We start from the raw sequence: 22,080 nt of genomic DNA, 5'->3' as shown, positions 1-22,080 counted from the left end.
GGTAAACAACTAAATCTTCGGTGCTTTCATAAACAATATGGGTGGTAGAATCTCTGGATGAAGATAATTCCAGAGGGCAGGAATTCCAGCAGTCTTAGCATATTTGCCAGGTCCTGCAAGATGACATTGCTTAATTGATAAGATCAAAGGTTGGCAAAGGAGTGAACCGAAGCATATACTCTTCCCTTATTTATTCAAGGTATATGCAGAATACATATTGAAGGAAAGTCGTGGATTGGAACAAGATTTTGAACCTGGAGAAACAAACATCAATAACCTGTACTATACTGAAGACATTACTCTGATAGCTGAAACTGCAAATAATCTACAAACTGTAACAATGAAAGTCAAAGAGTACAAAGAAAAGATGAGGCTAAGCTTTAATATATATATATATATATATATATATATATATATATATATATATATATATATATATATATATATATATATATATATATATATATATAAAAACACCAAGATGTACAGGAACCAGGCTTAGAACTGGCAATGAAGATACTGAAATGATGGATAGCTTCTGCCTTTGGGGATCAACTATGAAAAGTAAAAGAATGATCACGAAATAGGAAGCAGACTGGCAGTTGGCTGGATAGCAATGAAAGCTTTGGGAAAAAAAATATTCATGTGTCAGGATGTATCTATACCTACAAAGAACAGAATCATGCAGAGAATGGTTTACCCTGTTGCACCCTATGGAAGTGAAAGTTGGACTTTGAAAAGGGATCAAAGAAATATTGATACTTTTGAACACTGGTGCTGGAGAAGACTCCTGAGATTACGATGGATAGATAGCAAAGCACCAAACAAAAGGATCATAGAAGAAATCAATGCAAAGTTTCCACTCGAGGCATCAATGACTCAAATTTATGATATTTTGGATATATCATGTGAAGATATAGCGCTCTAGAGAAGTTGTTAACTTGTAGTTCCAGGAATGAAGGAAATAAATTATCTGGCCCCTTTTCAGATGGGTTTCAGACCAAACTATAGCACTGAGATATAGCATTAATCACACTTGTAGTTAACCAGTGGCAAGACTAGGATGAGTGGTGCATTCCTCTTGGCTGTTATTATTTCCACAAAGTCAGAAGACTCTGAGATGCCCACTCCAGACAAACGTCACCTCAGGAATCCAGAAATAATCAAGAGTCTGAGCCTGATTCTGCCAATAAAGACTCGCATCACCCTGATACCGATTGGTTTGCCTTGGATTCAAATTGAGAGCAGTGTGTTAGTTTTGGGCTTGTACCCAAGTACCCAAAAGACATTGACAGTCTTTTGTTAACAGTAATGCCTATTTCATTTTGTCTCTTAGCTTCCTATCTACTGTAAAATATCTGATAATCCTGTGATATAAGGTGCCTCTTTCTAGTGCATTTCAGTTCACTGATGCTCAGATGTCAGGTATCACTCTGATGTTGTCTTGGTTGTAAATGTTTGCTTTGCTTTCTTGGTAGAATGATGCAGTAAGATGTTATTTCCGTTTCTAATTGACAGTATTTAGCCTGATTCCTCATTTATCATGACTGTCTTTCATTGGTGACCCTTCTGAGGAGTACAGCTCATAGCATAATTGGGATACACAAGCATCTTCTACTTCTACAAAGCAGAAGTAGAAGTAATCCTTGCTGAATGTTTAGAAGTCTAATTACTTGCAAAAATAGATTAGAAGAATGGTGGGAAATCACCCCACTGTTTATGAAATTACAAATGGTGAGAAATCCACAATGATATTTTATCTCAATCGCTACAGGTGATAATGTAGAAATGAATTACTACACAAGTGAATTAATAGAAATGATGTATAAAGGGAGTAAAATGTAACCAACCTCTACAACTTTCTAGAAGTGGAATGGAAAGAACAATCCACAGCCCCTCCTGCAATCCTCAGCCAATTGGTTGCAAATCCCAAATTATCCTTCTGTGTTATTCTACTTTTTTTTTTAAAAAAAGAAAATGTAGTAATAAATGAAGTTCAGGTAAGCTTACCAAAATGTAACTTGTTTATTAAAATGCAGAACCCAAACAAAAAGTCATGAAAAAAGGGAAATGGACAAAAATGCCTGACTTCTTTGATAATAATATCCCTCCTTCCTTATGTCTCCTGAAACCCTATGTAATAAAACATGAAACAAAAAAAATGCAAGCCCCTTACAATAATAGGATTTGGCAACAGTGTGTTTCTTCTTAGTGTTTGAAATGCCAAAGGACTGTGTATTAGGATTCAATTTATGGCACCTCCAGGTGAAGATGTAAAAGAATTTGATTTTTAAAAGTAAGAGATCTAGCACTGAGGATGTTACCTAGTTCTGGTAATGAAACATCTGCAAGAAAACAACCAAACTCGGAGAGCACCAAGGATCTCACACTTCAACCCTGAGCTACAAATATTCTCCTTTATTGGTGAGAGATCTATTGCCATTCAGTAAAGATCAATCTCTCCCTACCTAATGCCCTCTATAGAAGTATAACTCCTGTTGGCTCTGAGTGGCAAGGCCACTACAGACATCATTCACACTGTCAGTCTGATTCAGTAGACAGCAACTTTGTACTTTCCTGTTGACTGCAGATCAAATATAGCCAACCGTGTAACATTCTTGCAAGAATAGCTCAGAAAATTTAGACTGCATCAATAGAAATGTCAGTTCTAAATCATAGGAATTCGTCATTCCACAATGATCACACCCCAATTCGAGCATTGGGTTTAATGCTTGAGGGGGATTCGAACACCTGGAACAAACACTTCAGAGGACAGCAATGAGGATCAGGGCACTAGAAACTAAATCCTATAAAGAGCAATAGAACAATCTGAGAATATAAAGATGACCCAAAGGGATATGATAGTATTCTTTCATACAGAAGATTGGGATTTGTTCTCTATCCTTTCAGAGTGCAACACACAGAGTAATGAGTTTAAGGAAGAGCAATTTGACAGGTTGAGAGTGAAACTAATTACTCAGAAAAGCTTCACGACTATATGATTTTATCTCGATATTAGAAATACTCAAATTATTTTGTGGTGCTTTAATTCTTCTACGACCAACCGAAGAATAAGAGCTAAAATGTAAATGTTAAAATTAATAGCCTGCTAATAATATTTCTGAAGCGGGATAGTTTTTCTTCGAAGACTGAAAAAAAAGTTAATTGTGTATTCAAGACTTAGCATAGCATTTCTGTAGAATTGTTTTTATTATTCATTGTAGCCTTAAAAACCAGAAGATGTGGACGATTCATCCTAAAGCTTTAATTTTTGTTTTGTCCCACAACCCACAAGAATATATATATTATCTAACAGTGAGTTGTAGGCCAATTAGTCAACAAATAATTTTCCACTTGTGGTAAAGAAGGTTTCATGCCTTATTTATTCTTCCACAAATATATGTGTATATATGTATATGATTAAATTAGTTCATAACAACTAAATTACCAAAGAGTTAGACATAAAATTAAAAATAAGTGCAGTGCTCTTTAAAGTCTCTCAAACAATTTTTGGTCCTATCCCATTAAAGTATCAAATAAAACATTTCCCACTGATGGAAGTTAAACAAACCTCACCTTAAAACAGTTATAAAACATATAACTACAAGGAATTTAGGACAGCTATTAGTTAGCATCCTTGCAAATAGATACAATTCCTCACCCCTTCCCAACAGTTAGAATCAGGAATCTTGCATTTATTGACATTTGATGACAGGAATGTTTTAAGTCATTTCTTTTGTTCTAGTCAACTAGAATGTTGACAAGCAATAAGTGATCTGAACATTTGCTTCTTCACCAAGCAGAAAATCAAACAGCAAAAGAAGTTTCATGAAATATTGCAATTAGGAGTCAATGTTTATTGTACAATAATTCAGAAGTCAATAACAAACCCAATCCAAAGGTACTCAATGATTTTGGTTTGAGTGCAATGAGCTATAATTTTGGGCTCAGGCTTCATACTTCATTTTCTTTTTAATCTACTGACCCACTAATACAAAGAGAAATGGGAGTGAACATTCCAGTTTGTTACACTACAAATCATAGTTTAAACAGTGAAGTCTCCACATGATGATAAAGGACACTAAAAATATTGCCCATCTCTCTTGACACTGTGGTAATAGACATTGTACTCACAGCCATTAATGTAGCTTTTTATGGACTCAAAGGGGAAGTCCACACATCTTGCCAAGATTGGGAACCCCAGTCTAAATGTGTGATCTGCAATTAACTTAAGTAAGATATTTTGTGTAGCCTAATCCAACAGGATGGCTGAGTATGACTGGCTCAGGATTTCTGGAAGTTGAAGTCCACAGGTTATAAAGGGACCATAGTTGCCTACTCTTGGCATAAACTAATGGTTGCCTTTATTTTTTTTTAATTACAGACTATTCTAACTGTACCTTTTGTGCTGCTGACCAAAATGCATCTTCTAAGTGAGTAGCAAATCCTTCACTAAGCCATTCTTCTGTCCAGTCACGAGCCCCTATGGCCAAGCCAAACCAGGCATGAGCAATTTCATGGCACAGTCGTGTTCCGCAGAGGCTGCTTTCTCCAGATAATGTGCTCTGCGACAGGAATATGATATGTGGGCTGCGAAATATGAATGAAGGAGAAAGTACATTAAGGAGCTGTGTTTACAGAAATACACACACTTTATTTAGTCTTGTCAGCCTGTTATTACTATATGCATGCTGTGCCATGACAGCTAGTTTATAGCTCAGACATTTTTAGGAATTAGGTTGCACTTTATTGTTTTCTGGCTGGGATTCCAACCAAATATTCTGCCAAGTGTTTGTTTCATCAAATGTCTATTACCTGTAATAAGTAACCCAAACCAATGTTTTGTATTTTTCAAATTACAAGGCCAATTTACTTCAATGGAAGCATTTATACTTAAACAAAGGCTAGGTGTGAATGTAATCCACAGGTATTCTTAACTAAAGATCAAAACAAAAAAGAAAAAAAAAGACAGACAAGTGCACCTAGTAAAAAGTGCTGAAAACTATAAGCTAGAACAACAAATACTGTAAGAGTAAAGTAAGCCTTTAACAGCCCATATTTTATAATCTATGCAACTCTTTACAAATAAATATTCTTTTAAGATGACTGTGTAGTCAAAGAAGAAATTATCATTCCAGCAATAAGCTTCCTATTCAAGCTGTATTTTCTTCTTGTATTAATTTCATAAAATTATCTGTATAAACAATCCAAAGGTTGTTTTGCCTTGGATAGTCTTTGTGTTTTTGCGGAAAGATGTTGGGTATCCATATCTGAGGAAAACTATAAAAACGGCTGCTAGTGTGGAATCTTTGGTGGAGAATTTGTAACACAAATATCTGTGATGTTTACTAGTACTAGAGGTGGATATGGGAATTATCCTAAGGACAGAAAGCCATAGACTGGATGGAAAATTGTCAAACAGGCTGGCACTAGGTTGGCAAAAGAGTGAGATAAAGCTATATGCATTCCCCTTACTTATTCAAACCATACAGAATATATATTGGGAGAGAATTAATTGGAAGAGGCTGAATGTGATTTTAAAACATCATTAACCTATACTATGATGATGACACTCTTGGATAGCTTAAGATGCAAATGATCTGCAAGGTCTAGTAATGAAAGTGGAGGAACATACTGTAGTAAAAATGGGACTCAGATTAAATGTAAGAAGGCCAAACTCATTACAACAGATACAACAACCAGCCTTAGAATACTATGGGTAGTCAATAAAATGAAGAAAAACATCATAGGAACAAAACAATACAGAAACACACACACACACACACATACAAATATAACAGGTTAGAAGAGCAAAGAAATCAAGTTAAGATAAAAAAGAAAAACAAAACATCAGCTCCACAAATCACCCTATCCCCAAGGTCTAGGTGAACATAAAATTTTCTGAATCATTTATTTGCCATTTTCTCATATCTAGTACAAGATAGACTTATTGAATTAAAGTGAGAATGAAGAACTTCAGGCTTTCCTATTACGTGTTAGATTAATCCTTCTTTTAATTCTAGTAATGACATACTTCAGCACTAAATGTGAACTTAAAGTTGCTTTGCAGTAAGAGGTTAAGCAGCATATAAATTTAATGATAAATACATTTCCTTTCTTTCCTTTCCTTGATATAATACTGCATCTAATATATGTATTTAGTATGTGTATGTTATAAAATGATAAATATAAAAAACTATAAAACTATAAAAGTTATAGAATCACAAAATGACAGATTTGTAGCAGAAAAGACAGAGCTTGCAAAAAAAGTATTTTTAAAATAGTAACCTTATCTAGTATTTCCAAATACTGTTGAAACAATGTTTTAAAACTCATGCTATAATGATCATACAGAAAGAGGACTATAATATTCTCTTGTCACATTGTTTAAGAAACAAATTTCAATTTAAGAACTTAGAATTTAATAAATTAGCAATCTCAACATTCCATATAAAAAGCAACAGTTTCATTTTCCTCATGTAAGTAATTGGACTAATATACTTAATATTTAAATTTTTTATTCATCTGGGTCGTATAAATCCATGCTTAAACACAGTTCTGGTTTCCTGAAAATTCTTCCTCAGCTAAATCAATATCATAAATCAAATTTTCCTAGCCTTTACCACCCAACCAGACACAAATGCTACATAGCTTTCAGCCTTAAATCACTTCTAGCTTATAGTACTACCTGATGGAATTTATTCTGGTCAGATTCTGCTGATTGCTCAAAGTTTCTATCGCTACTTATGGTAAAGTTTACAGAAGCTCTGGACATCTCCCAGCAGGATTCTTTTAAAATGGAAGGCTTGCCCATTCCTCAACAGTGTTTCTGCATCCTTTGGCCACCAACTTTTTCAATCTGTCAATTTGAAGTTCCTTCTCCCATAGCTTCCAAAATGATAGCATACCGCATGCCTTAAAAATGTCAGATTCTAGCCTATCAGATTACTTTACTAATCTGCAGGGGTCTTCAAACGTGGCCCTTTTATGACTTGTGGACTTCAACTCCCAGAATTCCTCATCCAGTATGCCTGGCTGAGGAATTCTGGGAGTTGAAGTCCACAAGTCATAAAAAAGACAGGTTTGAAGACCCCTGCTAATCTGGCATTGTAATTACTTGCAAGATAGGTTTTATGGCACCTAGAAACAATGCTTGTCCGTGCAACCAGAACATCATCATCATCATCATCATCATCATCATCATTATCATCATCATCATCATCAGAAGAAGAAGAAGAAGAAGAAGTTGGAAGGGACCTTGGAGGTCATCTAGTCCAACCCCCTGCTCAGGCAGGAAACCCTATACCATTTCAGACAAATGGCTGGCCAGTCTCTTCTTAAAAACTTCCAGTGTTGGAGCATTCACCACTTCTGGAGGCAGGTTGTTCCACTGGTTAGTTGTTCTAACTGTCAGGAAGTTTCTCCTTAGTTCTAGGTTGCTTCTCTCCTTGACTAGTTTCCATCCGTTGCTTCTTGTCCTGCTTTCAGGTGCTTTGGAGAATAGCCTGACTCCCTCTTCTTTGTGGCAGCCCCTGAGATACTGGAACATTGCTATCATGTCACCCCTCACCCTTCTCTTCATAAAACTTTCTGTACAAGACTAGGTTTCCTTAAGTGCTAATTCGGTAATCTAAATGTCAGTACTGGAAACCAGCTAAGCATGCAACATAATAGCAGGGGGTGGGGGTGGGGTTCAGTTGTTGAAATTCAACATCTGGAATGTAGCCAATTGGGAAAGTTGAGCTAAATTATTTCTTAAGGTGAGGTTTGACCTTATTTAGTTCATACCCTTTCAGCAAAGGATAGACTTAGCCAGATAGGCTCTTCCCTAAAGAAGACAGGATTCCAGACAATTCCTGATATATAGCAATGGTTCAAAGCATAACAAACAGTTTGTTTATGTAAATTCATTGTAATCAATTCTAGCTCTAGTAATTTATTGTATCTTTTGCAAAAAAAAAGAACAGTACCTGCAAAGAAGTACATTTTTTGTTAAAACTTTAGAGAGCAAGAATGTTTACAAATTCAGTTTAAAATAAAATTTTGATACGATTTCCAGAAAATGGAAAAATAAAATTCCCTAGAAATAGTTTTATATGTGTAGAACAGGTGAAAGAGAAATCTGAAACCAAATGTGTTTATTTGCTTCAGGGAGCGTAGATTTGAGAGTAAAACAATCCCAGCAGGAAATGTAAGTCATTATCGTCCACCCACATTTCATCCTAAGCTTATTTAAATTAATTTCCACCCAAAATTCTTCTCAGTTTCTAGTCTGTGCACGTCTCACAGAACAAATCAGTCACTTGCCATAATAGCCAGCTTTCTACTACAGCTAAGCACATCTAAGATGGAGATCGCAGGCCTTAGATTTTATGACTTTTAAAACAAAAGAACTCCTACTACATAGACAGTATCATATTTCTTAGCAAATGGCATCATGCAAGAATATGAAAGCATTACTAAATATTTTTATTAAACACTGAAATTAAAAATATAAGAACTAATACAAACTAAAGACATTAATGCATGTGATATTTAATTTCTTTCTTTAAGAAAGAAAAAAATAGAAAGTGCAGAAAAGGAAAAAAAGATTGGAAAGAGGAATAGAAAACATAGAGATAATAAGAATGTAATAAAGTAAAAGAAAAGAAATATATAAAAATGACTTCTTTCATAACAAATATAAACAATTTTAGTAACTTCTCACCTTCTCTTAAAATATAATAATGATGTCTTCTTTCCACATCCCATCTCTTATCTATAAACAAATCTTTAAAGCCTCATTGTTCAGTCATGGTCAGCAAAAGTCCATTAAGGGCTACCAGAGATAGCAACATAGTTATATAAATGTTAATCAAATAAACCAACTTTATATTCTCTCCTTTTACTTCAACAATCTTGATCTTTAATCCCTTCAAACCCTGTCCTAGAACTTGGGTTTTAATTTTTACTCTTTTATTTGTCCATTCTCACAACCTCCTTAAAACCGTTAACAAGACTATTTTGTAAATCCAATATAATAAAATTATCCCAATCATTCTTTTTTGTTATTTCTATATTCCTTTTAATTATTAAGATAACAGCTAGTTTTATATGCAAAGTAGCATCTTTTCCCACATCTTACTTTTAGATCCAGTTTCAAATCAGAATGAGTCTTGTCCAGCAAAATCTGTTCCTCTTCCATTACATCTTTTAAACAGACTTTGTCTATAATAGCACACATTTTATATTAACTTCTGGGTCTATTTTTCACAAACACCCTTCAATACATCTGATGTTGAAGTATTTCATTCATTCTGTATTATAAAATCAAAATTTAAATGTTTTTCTTTAATTGTAATCTTTAGTTTCTTCTGATACCTTCTAGTGTCCAACCTTCAAAGTCTCCTATCTGTGAGGCCCAAGCTCAGAAATGAGACAGTGAGATCAATCATGTCCAATCCTTTAATTGTTGTTGTTGTTAGTTGTGAAGTTGTGTCTGACCCATCATGACCCCATGGACAATATTCCTCCAGGCCTTACTGTCCTCTACCATCTTCTGGAGTCTTATTTAAGCTGACGCCTACTGCTTCAGTGACTCCATCCAGCCACCTCATTCTCTGTCGTCCCCTTCTTCTATTGCACTCAATCTTTCCCAGAATTAGGCTCTTCTCCAGTGAGTCCTTCCTTCTCATTAGGTGGCCAAAATATTTGACTTTAAACTTCAGGATTTGGCCTTCTAAAGAGCAGTCAGGGTTGATCTCCTCTAGGACTGACTGGTTTGAACGCCTTGCAGTCCAAGGGACTCACAGGTGTCTTTTCCAGCACCATAGTTCAAAGGCCTCAATTCTTTGGTGCTCAGCCTTTCTTATGGTCCAACTTTCACAGCCATACATTGTAACTGAGAAAACCATGGCCTTGACTATATGCACTTTTGTTGGTAGGGTGATGTCTCTGCTTTTTAGTATGCTCTCTAGATTTGCCATAGCTTTCCTCCCCAGGAGCAAACGTCTTTTAATTTTTTGGCTGCAATCCCCATCTGCGGTGATCTTGGAGCCCAGGAAAATAAAATCTGTCACTACCTACATTTCTTCCCCATCTATTTGCCAGGAATTGAGAGGGCCGTGATCTTGGTTTTCTTAATGTTGAGTTTCAAGCCCACTTTTGTACTCTCCTTCTTCACCCACATAAAGAGGCTCTTTAGTTCCTCTTCACTTTCTGCCATTAGAGTGGTATCATCTGCATATCTTAGGTTGTTGATATTTCTCCTGGCAATCTTAATTCCAACTTTTGATTCATCTACCCTGCCTTTCTCATGATGTGCTCTGCATATAAGTTAAATAGGCAGGGCGACAGTATACAGCCTTGCCGGACTCCTTTCCCAATTTTGAACCAATCAGTGGTTCCGTGTCCAGTTCTCCACTGTTGCTTCTTGACCCGCATAGAGGTTTCTCAAGAGACAAATAAGATGGTCTGGTACTCCCATCTCTTTTAAGAACTTGCCACAGCTTGTTGTGATCCACACAATCAAAGGCTTTAGCATAGTCAATGAAGCAGAAGTAGATGTTTTTCTGGAACTCCCTAGCTTTCTCCATGATCCAGCACATGTTGGTAATTTGATCTCTAGTTCCTCTGCCTCTTCGAAATCCTGCCTGTACTTCTGGTAGTTCTCAATCCACATACTGCTGGAGTCTAGCTTGTAGGATTTTAAGCATAACTTTACTAGTATGTGAAATGAGTGCAATGGTGCAATAGTTTGAACATTCTTTGGCATTGCTTTTCTTTGGAATTGGAATGTAAACTGACCTTTTCCAATCCTGTGACCACTGTTGAGTTTTCCAAATTTGCTGGCAAATTGAGTGTAACATTTCACTGCATCATCTTTTAAGATTTCGAAAAGCTTAGCTGGAATACTGTCACCTACACTAGCTTTGTTGTTGCTCAGATTTCCTAAGGCCCATTTCACTTCACATTCTAGGACAGTGATGGCGAACCTTTTAGAGACCGAGTGCCCAAACTGCAACCCAAAACCCACTTATGTATCATCGGGTGCCGGGTGGGCATGGCCCATTGAGTGGGCATGGCTGTAGTGGTAATGGCAGACTGGGTGGAATTAAAAAGTTCAATCAATCAATTCCAACTTTGCGATTTCCCACGAGAAGTTGAAATTGATTGATTGATTGAACCCTCTTTTTTTGCACATGGCGGCGGAGGCCTAAAGCGAAAAGGTTTTATAAAACCCAGCTGAAGGCCTAGGAGTTGGGCGACAGTGCACGTGCCCACAGGTGCCATAGGATCGCCACCACGGTTCTAGGATGTCTGGCTCGGGGTCAGTGACCACCCCATCGTGGTTATCTGGGACGTTAAGCTCGTTCTTGTATAGTTCTTCTGTCTAATGAATAGAATCTTGCCAAACTAAAGTTATAATTTCTAAACTACTAGATATATCCTGAGAGATTATCTTCTTCCCTTCTTCTCCATTGTTGAATCTCTTAATTTGGTCCTCTCTCTGGGAAAGCGCTATGTTACCAAAAGTCTTCCCCACTGCTCCTGCAGGTGCACATTCCAACATACTATCTCTTTTTAAAAAACAATTCAAAAGGGAAACATTTTCCCATGAAAAGCATTCTTATAATTAATTTTAGAATCTTATTTCAAATCCATCTGCAACCTTGGTCTGTTTGTAACTATCCAAAATCAAACCTTTTACTTGGTTGGAATCATTCAACTCCCAATTGCTCGAGTCATCGAGCTCATCACAAAAATCAAATTTTCTGGAATTTACTCATGAGGAGCAGCTTTCTGGAGGACATGAGGGGAATCTCATGATCTCTTCTTTTTCGGAGAGATTTAATCTGGCAGAATTCAGCACCTGGCCATTAATCTTCACTGCAATGCCACACCTATTCCTTCAGAGACATCTAGTTTGCCATTAATTGTCACTGAAAGTCTGAAACTAGAAACACTGAGGGCATGGACTACATTTGCTTTTCTTTATATAGTTAAGTTCCACAGGACTGTCCTGCACTTCCTCAAAATTGATGTAACTTGTCAAGAACCACAGAAAAAGAATCATATAGCTCAACGCAGTGTAATATATGGATCCACAAATACAAACTATAAATATGTATATAGGTGTCTTCTTTCCATCTTTCCAACATATTCCATAAAATATGTTCTTAAGATATTTCCAAGATGCAATAATCCATCTTCTGTAAAGCTCTTATTATCCAACCCAACCCTTTCCTCAAAAATGTATGAACACCCACACTTCTCCTTAAACAAGTTTCTCTCTTGGCATCTGCTTGCACAGCCATGTTTGGAAAAACTATGGTTTCAACTTGCTGAAAATACACACACCCAGTAACCAAAAAACACATGCATCAATGATCCACCTCCCACTCAAAAAAAGAAAAAAGGTCAGATTCTGTTAAAAGAACTACCATAAAAGACACTACATGAGACTGAAATATTAACAAAGGAATAGAGTCACAGAGAACAAGTAGAAAGAATAAACAGCACCTCCTCTAGCCTCTAGCCAAACAACCGTAAGTCAAATTATGAAGAATAAAAATAAGGTACTATGAGGGCAAAAGCACAGAAGCTAAAACACATAATGAGACACTCCCTTTTATTACAAACCCCCACTGAGAGGACTAACTATACAACTTGGGGTACTGCTTTGGATATTTTTAAGTAAATGACCCCTAACTGTGGTCTACACAGTACTACAAAGAAATGGCCCTGAATGGATCAAGTAAATAACATTCCAGACATACTGCTGGCAGCCTTTGGGCCATTTGGCTGAAACTAAACAGAGCAACTTACGATGTAGAAACAGACACATGTAAGGAGTTTGTATTTTAAGTATATCTTGTATGACAAGGGAAAAAAATTAAGCTGAGCTTATATTTTCAGGTTCTCAATACTTAGTTCTTAGATTTAAGCAACAAGAAAGGTAACACACTGTCTCTTATATTGAGAAAAAAGAAGCAAGATACAGCAATGCAGCATACATGAGCTGGTCAAAAGTCTGATCGGCAGAAAAAAAATTAATTTTAAGGCATAGCCTTCAGCCTGCAATCCATGCAGACGCATAATCTGGTATGGGCCCAAATCTAATTCTTCCACCCTGGACCCACAAAGCCCCTGCCCCAAGGATCTCTCCATTAACTCATACAGCTGCCCCAAACCTTCTTTTGCTTGAATTTGCTGTATATATATACTTGCTGTTTCTTTTCTTTTTTACTTTAATTGAAATATTCCCTCTCCCCACCACCACTATGGATGTGGTTTCTTTCATAGTGACATTTGTCCTTCAACTGCATTGGGAATTCTCTTACTTGTTTATCTTTTAAATTCTTTTTTCCACTCTTAAACTCTCAAGTTGTTCATCAGGACACCTTGTCCTGCTGTATTTGGTGACTTAGTTAATTTTAAGTGGATAAATTTGGTGACAGTGAATTAAAAAGGACTTGGAAGTATTACTGAGTCCTTCTCAGATTGAGAAATATTTGATCATTCTGGTTTGGTATAAAACAAATTCTGGAAAGATTTCATACCGAAGTTATAGGATGAGTTGGGGAAAACTAGTGTGACTGTTGCCTTTTCTCTTCTTCAGCTACTGTTGTCATTCACCTCTCATCTTTCCAGCACTCCTTCCCCTTGGTTGTCATTATGATGTGAAGGTCTCCAGGCTTAAGCGAAACTTGAATTTCTATTGCTATCTCCTGCTTCAATAAAGCCAGCAAAAGGAATCCATAGTATTCAATTATACTGTTTCCTTTATGTATAAAGAATCATGGTTTCACACAACCACTACTGATTGGGTTGGTGGTAGGAGACTTGCTTAAGAGTAGACTAGAGCTTTTTGCAAAATACAGTTTCTGGTTCATATGCAATCACAATCAGAAACGGGTCTAATGAAACTATACTTAAAAGCTAAATTATTCTCCTGGCTGCCCTGGAGTGAAGAAGACAAAAATATGAGATTTTTCCTAGGTTCATGGAAGCTTATGTAGCCAAATATGACTTGACTACCATGTTTTCTAGATGGAACGTTGGCCTCTCCCAACATTCTTTTATGGATCAAATCAAACTTCCTTTTAACATTGAGGAGAATATAATGAGTGTCATTAACTTGTTTCTTTGGTTAAAGTTGAAACAAGTATGATTATGATTTGACCAGTTCTCCTGAAACTTCGGAGAGCCTCAGGGTGCTATGCTTTCAGTTTGTAACACAACATGAACCCAAATTGCAAAACTTCCAAAACAGGCCAGAACAGGTTCATGAGTAGAATGAAAAGAAGTGAAAACCGCACCTTGTTTTTAAATATATCTATATGTGCATGCGTATTTGTGTGTGTATGTGTCTCTCTGTGTGTACACATGTACATATGTCCCTAATAATTCTAAAAATACGAATCCCAGGCATATTTATGCAATGGTATAAAATTCTTGAACTCAGGGATAATTGTAAAACAACTGTTTATTGTTTAAGAACCATAAAATAATAAAATCAACCATTTATAAAATCTAAAAATCGACTATCTTAGCTTTCGCTGATCCACCGTCAGCATCATCAGAGCAGGCATTAGGGGGTGAGGAGTTTGCTTATAAACCCAATTGACTTCACGCCCTACTCATTGATCGTGTGATGGGCCCACCTGTTCTAATTGACCGTAGTTGCTCTAGTTGGCCCGCCTCTCCCTGTTTGCATTTTAATCCTATCGCCCTCTTCCTTCCCATTGTTTCTTTCCCTGCTTGTTTTGTTCCACTTGCTCCAATCAGTCCTGTCTCTCCTCGCTGTGTCTTATCCCCTAATGTATATGCTAATTCTGGGGGTTCTTCTCTCTCTTTTTTCATCTTCCCCGCCCACCTTTCTTGCACCTGGCCATCTGTACATGTACATATGTATAACAACTACATAGGTAAAGTTTCCCCCGCACATGCGTGCTACTCGTTTCCGACTCTAGGGGCCGGTGCTCATCTCCGTTTCAAAGCTGAAGAGCCAGCGCTTGTCCGAGGACGTCTCCGTGGTCATGTGGCCGGCATGACTAGATGCCAAAGGCGCATGGAACGCTGTTACCTTCCCACTGAAGTGGTCCCTATTTTTCTACTTGCATTTTTACGTGCTTTTGAACTGCTAGGTTGGCAGAAGCTGGGACGAGTAACAGGCGCTCACTCTGCTACACGGCACTTGGGATTCGACCCGCCAAACTGCCGACCTTCTGATCGACAAGGTCAGCGTCCTAACCCACTGAGCCACTGCGTCCCAATAACAACTACATATAAAATAGCTATTTCTTTATCACTACAGAGATATATATGCAATTTCTCCCCAAAAGTTGGATTTTGGTAAGGCTTCACCTTCCAACTCAATTCAAAAACAAAATAGCATCTACATGTGTATCTTTGGGTTATCTTTTCTACACATGAAATTATGCTAATCATATCTCATCTGTTCTCTGTGTTCTTTGGTTCAAAAAATAGCCTTTAAAACCCAATCAGAACAGAGCATGAAAAACTAGTTCTCAGATTCACTTTTCTGATTTAATAGATACAAAACTTAAAAAGTGCTCTAAACATACATTAATGTTTAACTGAGAAATAAAATTAATTCAGAGAACATACGAGACTTCCAGCAGGACTGAGATGTTTACTGAAGGCATGTTATGGTAATTTCTTCAATTCTTTTGTGTGTCTTGTGTATTTCCCTTTTCCCAAATATTACAGAAAGTTTGTGATCACTCAAATCAATATTTTACCTGAAGCAGTTCTGAAAGGCAGATTCAGGAACATCCTCCACAATTAAGGAATTTGTTGGTGAGATTAAAACAGTGCTGTACATTACATTTTATTTTACTTTTATAGAGATAAATGCAACAATTTTGCCTCTAATTAAAACTATTCCCTGATGAATGTAATGGTAGATATCTTCTAAATATCTAAACCCAAACACCACAATCAAAGAACAGTAATTATTTTACAAGGAAGCAGAATATTTATCCCCCAAAATGCTAGTTTCCTGCTCATAGTATATTGAAAATTATATGTGGTATTTGTTTACTTACTTACATTTTGGTCTGTGATTATAATTCATTTAGTATTCATTTAGTTTAAAACAGACTAAAACAGATTAACTTCATGAAAGCTAGCTTTCTTTAAGTCATGCTTCAAGAGTAACATGATTAACAGCTGACATAAATTTGAAAACTTGATCATGCAAGGGGAAAAAACACACTAGACTGTGCCATATTTTGCAAAGTTTTTTTCCCCTTTTTAAATTCTGGCTTCTTTATCATATTTTTATTTGCTGGGGAATTGCAAGATATCAAAACAAGTACTAGAAGGACATTAAGCATGGTGTCAGGTAGACACTCCTCTTATTATCTGTTGGAAAAGTTCAGGTGGTCCTCGACTTATAGCAGTTCATTTAGTGACTGTTTGAAATTGCTCCTCTGAACAACATGTGTAAATTAAGCAATTACAGCACAGCAAAAGCATTAGCATTAGAACTTGAGGTTAATAGAATACACCTTTATCTATATTCACAGCCTTAGTGAGAACACAAATCTACTTCACCTTGATTGGGAAAAACCCATTTTCTACAAATATGGAAGAGATTAAGTAACATCATCAAATGAAAACAAAGTGTTCTCCCGACTGTAATCAAAATTCTTTGAATTTAAACACTATGTGTAGCAAAAAAAAATGTTTTCTAGAAGAAAAGGTTACAATATAAAGAAGCAAATACGCACCATTCCTTATTTTAGTCACATGATTCATTTCAAAGTTAAGGAAGTCATTTCTGTAAATCTGGTTTTGAAATGTTAACTGTAAGTTTTAAAACTGTGCCTTCTATCTATTCCAATCAGCAAGAGTATTTTGGTTTCTAAGTTAGTATCTTTGGATATTGCACATTACTATTCCTTCCCTTGGAAGCTCAGATAACATTTCTGTTCTGATCACTTCGAAGTTTCAGTACTAGCTTGTATTTCTTTGCTTCAGAACATCTGATTTTCTCAATCTAAACAAGCAATGATTGCATAGATTGCCATAGTTCATCATAATCTGAAAGACGGATGTAAATTTCATTGCATTGCTATCCTATTCTGAGCTGGCATTGACCCACTTCAAGCAGAAAGTATTTGCCTTTTTCCCAAAAATGTTTATGGTTATGTGCTATACTATGCTGGCAATCTACACCATGCTGTAAAAGCACCCACTTTATTAAATATGCATAATATTTTGTGTGTAAATCGACTCATACATTAATTTACGTGAACAGTTTCCTAAGCATCTACCTCCTTTCAGAAGACACAGATGGAAAAAGACTTAGCTTTTTGAATACCTTTTCAACTTTTCAGGAGTAGTTCTAATCCAGAAATAGCTCCTTATGTATTAGAAGAACATTCCATGTGAGCCAACAAACATAATGGGCAGAATCCATGTCCCTTTAGCAATTCTTTGTAAAAACTAATTATGGATGAGTGGCTCCCTTGAAACTAAGGCAATCTTTAAAGAGAATCCAAAGACAACCCAAAAGTTTGGCATTTAGTTAGAAAGAAAAACATGCTACAATTATTCTGTATTTTTTGATTAGTTTGGCAATTAGCAAAATTACAAGCCAAATTATCACCACAATATATTGCAACTGCACATCCTTTGTCATAACATATGCCAGTTAAGACCACTGATCTATCAAACCCAGTGCTTTTTTTGTAAAAGAAAAAGGTGCCGGAATTCACACATGTCATACAATGTGCCTTGCCTACCATACAAGGTTCCATCCAAAAAAGGTGCCGGAACTCCGTTCTGAGCGTTCTATGAGAAAAAAAGCCCTGATCAAACCTATACTTGTCTACATAGATTTATGTAGTGCCTAATTAGGGATTCTAATAAATTAACTCTGGAAATACTGCACTTAAGGGCATATGACAATCTTTTATTGCAACAGAGCCAACTCAATTGATTATTTATGGTATAAGTCACCAAGAACAATACAATTGTATATTCTACTACAGAAGCATGCCTCATCCTTTAAGTTTCCAAGTTGTCTCTAACATAGTTTTCAATTCCAGTCTAGCATTCACCATTTTGGAACTGATGAATGCTATTATTTATTTCCAGAAAGCTTTCCTTTATAGCTCTTTACTAGACTATCTTCTATATTTAGGGGGTAACCTCTGTAATTATAGTAATTACAGAGTTTATTGTCCCAAAGGTGCTTTTTCACGAGACAACTGGACTTTCTTCTTTTTCTTGAAGATGTTTCACTTCTCATCCAAGAAGCTTCTTCAGCTCTGACTGGATGATGGGGAATGGCAGGATTTATACTCCTTTTAGACATCTGGTCATTTGCATTCTTTTAGCCAGTCGTTGAATCCACGGGAGGGTTATCTGTGTTGTCATGATCACTTCAGTAGTGCAAATGGTTGTGGAGCCTTCTTAGAACTGTTGAAAGGACTGTGTTGTGCATCATCTATCTCCAGTCTACAACACAGTCCTTTCAATAGTTCCAAGAAGACTCCACACCCATTTGCATACTCAAGTGACCCTGACGACACAGGTAACCCTCCAGGGGATTCAACGACTGGCTTAAAGGAGTATGAATCCTGCCATTCTCCACCATCCAGTCAGAGCTGAAAAAGCTTCTTGGATGAGAAGCGAAATGTCTTCACAAGCTGCCTCGTGGAAAAAAAAACACCTTTGGAACAATCATGACCTGGATGACTGAGAATCTCCATAGACATACAGAGTTTATTGTTGTAACAAGAAAAAAAAAGAATATGATAAAAAGTATGCTAGTTAAGATCAAGCTAAAACCTGGCCCCCTGCTAAGAACTTAATGCTTTGTAAGTTTAAATTACAACTAAACAAATGTAGCAAACTGACTACAAACAGTCAGAAATACATCTACAAGAAGATAATTCAGTCTTTCAAGATCTGAACCCCCAAGTTTCTCTACCATCAATATTTTGATCCTGCTCTCACTGTAAATGGGTCACTGGAGGACACAATGAGTAACGTCCTCTATTATTTCTACAGTTATAGCTAGAAGCCTCTCTCCAAGGCAAAAAAACTATACAAAAAACAGCATTAGATCACAATTAAGAAATGTTCTCCGTTTGCAGTTTTTGTTCATAGCACTAATTCCACAAGTCTACTAACAATCATAAGGTATGTAAAATTGTTATGTATGTCAGATGTGTAAACTCTTAGAATCTTAAACCATATTAATCAGGAATGAGTTTTTTTACTTACACAAAATTGTCTCTAGTTTAACTTTTCCCAACCTAGCATCCTCCACTTGTGTTATGACTGTAATTCCTAAAAGTCCCCACTTGTATGGTCATCTTAAAGTATTCGCAATTCCAATTCCAATACATCTGTATCTATTACTGTTTCAACCCCTTGCATGACTTTAGCAATTTCCAGGCTTTCTTCTCTACCTAGAACTAATAAAACTGGTGTAGAATAAAAGCTTATCAGAAATACTGCTATAAGTTATTTGTAAGCCTGGAAAAAGCTTTTAAAGCAAAAAAAAACAAAAAATTAGTAGGAGTCAGTAGTCAGTATCTTATAGTTCTTTTCAACTTTATGAAAACGTTAAAAAGTATTATCACTGTCAAACTAAATTTACCACGTTTATTTCATCTTGAGAACCAGACAGTAATGTCTTATTTCAAGAAAAGTGGAAAGATTTCTTTTTACCTATTTAGTTCATATCTAATTAACCTTTATTTTTATGCCAGCATATATTTCAGTAAGTAAATTACAGTACTGAATCCTCCACCTACTTCATTATGTTGATTATATACATAACATAGCTCACTGAATCTTCTTCAGGCTTTCAGGCTATGGGGGAAAAAAATCAGAATCTTTTAATCAGATGTCTTTTTTTCTGCATAAAACAAGCAATACAATAATGTGTCTCAATCCATCTCGATATGCAAACATTTTTTAAGAACACAATCGGTTTCTTATACCCTCATTATAATGCTTCAGACTTTTTAAATATCTACTTTAGACTTCCACTGACTTTTTTATAATAAATCAATTTTACACTTATGTATTACACATTTTTGGATTTATCTGCCTCTGCAAACCATATGCAAACTGCACGGGATGCAAAATAGAATGCTTTATATTTACTGAATGAACATTTACTAATTCTCATTATTTGGGAGATACATGTTAACAAAAGGAAAGACACATGGGGAAGGGGAACACAGAATAAGCAATGGCTTCAAAATCATTTTCTTAGCTTATTTTGTGAGACAACTATACAAGCCTTCCTTTTTATGTGTATCAGTCAATAAGATATCTGTTGTGTGTTTTGCACAAAGAACAAAGATGCCTTTATCGATTCTTAAAGTCTGTAGGACAAACCATTCATGCTGTCAAACCCTCCCAAATCCCTTTCAGCAAATAATAAAATCCATCAGTGACAAATGTCAACATGCTAATTTGTTAAAGAGGGAACAAAAGCAACATTCAGGCAAGGCGCCTCATTTCATATTATATCAGCCCTCCAATTTGTAACAACTTTATAGCAACCCACATATTATGCAATTCTAGATGGAACAGTGAAGCAAATAAGGTCAGAAAACAATTTGGGTTCTGAACAAAATGTGAGCTTTAAAAGCTGAGATTTTAAAATAGTATTAACTTGAGAGTTCCAAAAATATTGCTTGAAATTCTTAATTTTGAAATACTATACATTTGCAATATACTCATTGATTAAATTGGAGGGTAATTAAATTTCATTTATGCAATTCATATTATCAATGAAAAATCAACTATAATTGAAAACTAAAGCTATCAAAAGATGCTCAAAAAAAGTGTTACCCTGGACACTGTATGGTTGTTTGCTGAAAAATTAAATTATACGTATTTCCTGTATACAGAAGAACATGCTGGTTGCCACATTCTTCTTATGAAATCTGAAGTTCTCAATCATGATTATAAAGTGCGATATTAATAGCAAAAATGTTATGAGAATTAGGAATAATTAACATCTTGCTACCATTGTACGTAAGTAACAGCAAGCATCATTTATGCAATACCAATTCAACTTCTGATTTTTTCCTTGACAAAATTAATAACTATAGCATTCAATCTGAATTTTAGAATACTGATGACCAAGGTTTATCTTTTTCATAATGGCTAAGAAAATAAGATGCTATATCACAGTTTGCCCATCTAATTTGATGGTTCAGTATGAATGAATATTTGTATGTAAATTCTAAAGTGTAGAATCGGCTAGGAAGATATTATTCCTCCGTCATTTGTTCTTTCAGGGGTTAACAAAATGTTAACTGTACACCCACAAACAGGACACAACTTCAACAGCACTTCCCTCTCAACTTGTATTAAGAATCTACTGCTTGCATTCCATTCTACTGATGATAAATAACAGCTACTGATAATCTTATTCTCTATTAATTAGACTTGAGCCTTCTCCTTAACATTCCTGAAAGCTATTAAGACTTAATTACCGTAATGTCTGGGTTTAGGGTGGAAAAATGTAGTTTAAAAAAAAAGGTGGTGGAGGGTGCTACAATATGTGTGCGTGTTTACTCCTTAGGCACAAAATTAATGGCAAATGTAATTTGTTTATTCATGTTATTTCTTTTGTCCTTTCTGCTATTTTGTTTCTCTTCATATTAGGGAATTATTTAATCCCCACTTAAAGAGAGGCAAATTGTTTACCATCAGTACATTTATAGATAAGTATTCCATACAAATTTCTGTAATTATTACTCACAGAGTGAAAGGAAAATGTATTGGGTGCTGCCCAGAGTCCTCCTCGGGGCAACCTATGTAAATTTGATAAATAAATAAAGTCTATATACTGCAAGGTCTTCAGGGAAGGGTTGTTTGGGAAAGTAATGATAATATATCTCCTGATAGTATTACTTGTTAAAAGACCCAACTTGACAGTAATAGGTATGATAGTGTGCCACTCTCTTCTTCAAGGTTCTTTTTTTCACTTTCCAAATTATTAATATTAATGTCTCCTGTCTCCCAGTGATTCTGGGTGATTAGTCTATGTAGCTCTAAAATTAGTCTATAAATTAGTTTATATCTCTAGCA

General features: G+C 35.9%; 1 protein-coding gene across 1 annotated transcript in view; it reads right to left on the bottom strand.

The window, feature by feature from the left end:
* Positions 1–22,080, bottom strand: part of AOPEP (aminopeptidase O (putative)) — a 203,648-nt gene that overhangs the window by 135,072 nt on the left and 46,496 nt on the right. Inside the window, exon 6 of the mRNA XM_083351985.1 lies at positions 4,401–4,590. Coding sequence (XP_083208111.1) covers positions 4,401–4,590 — 190 coding nt within the window. The remainder of the gene's footprint in view (positions 1–4,400; positions 4,591–22,080) is intronic.

The sequence above is a fragment of the Vipera ursinii genome (genome assembly GCF_947247035.1).
Source record: "Vipera ursinii genome assembly, chromosome: 2".
Lineage (NCBI taxonomy): Eukaryota > Metazoa > Chordata > Lepidosauria > Squamata > Viperidae > Vipera > Vipera ursinii.
This window is presented reverse-complemented; position numbering and strand designations above follow the sequence as displayed.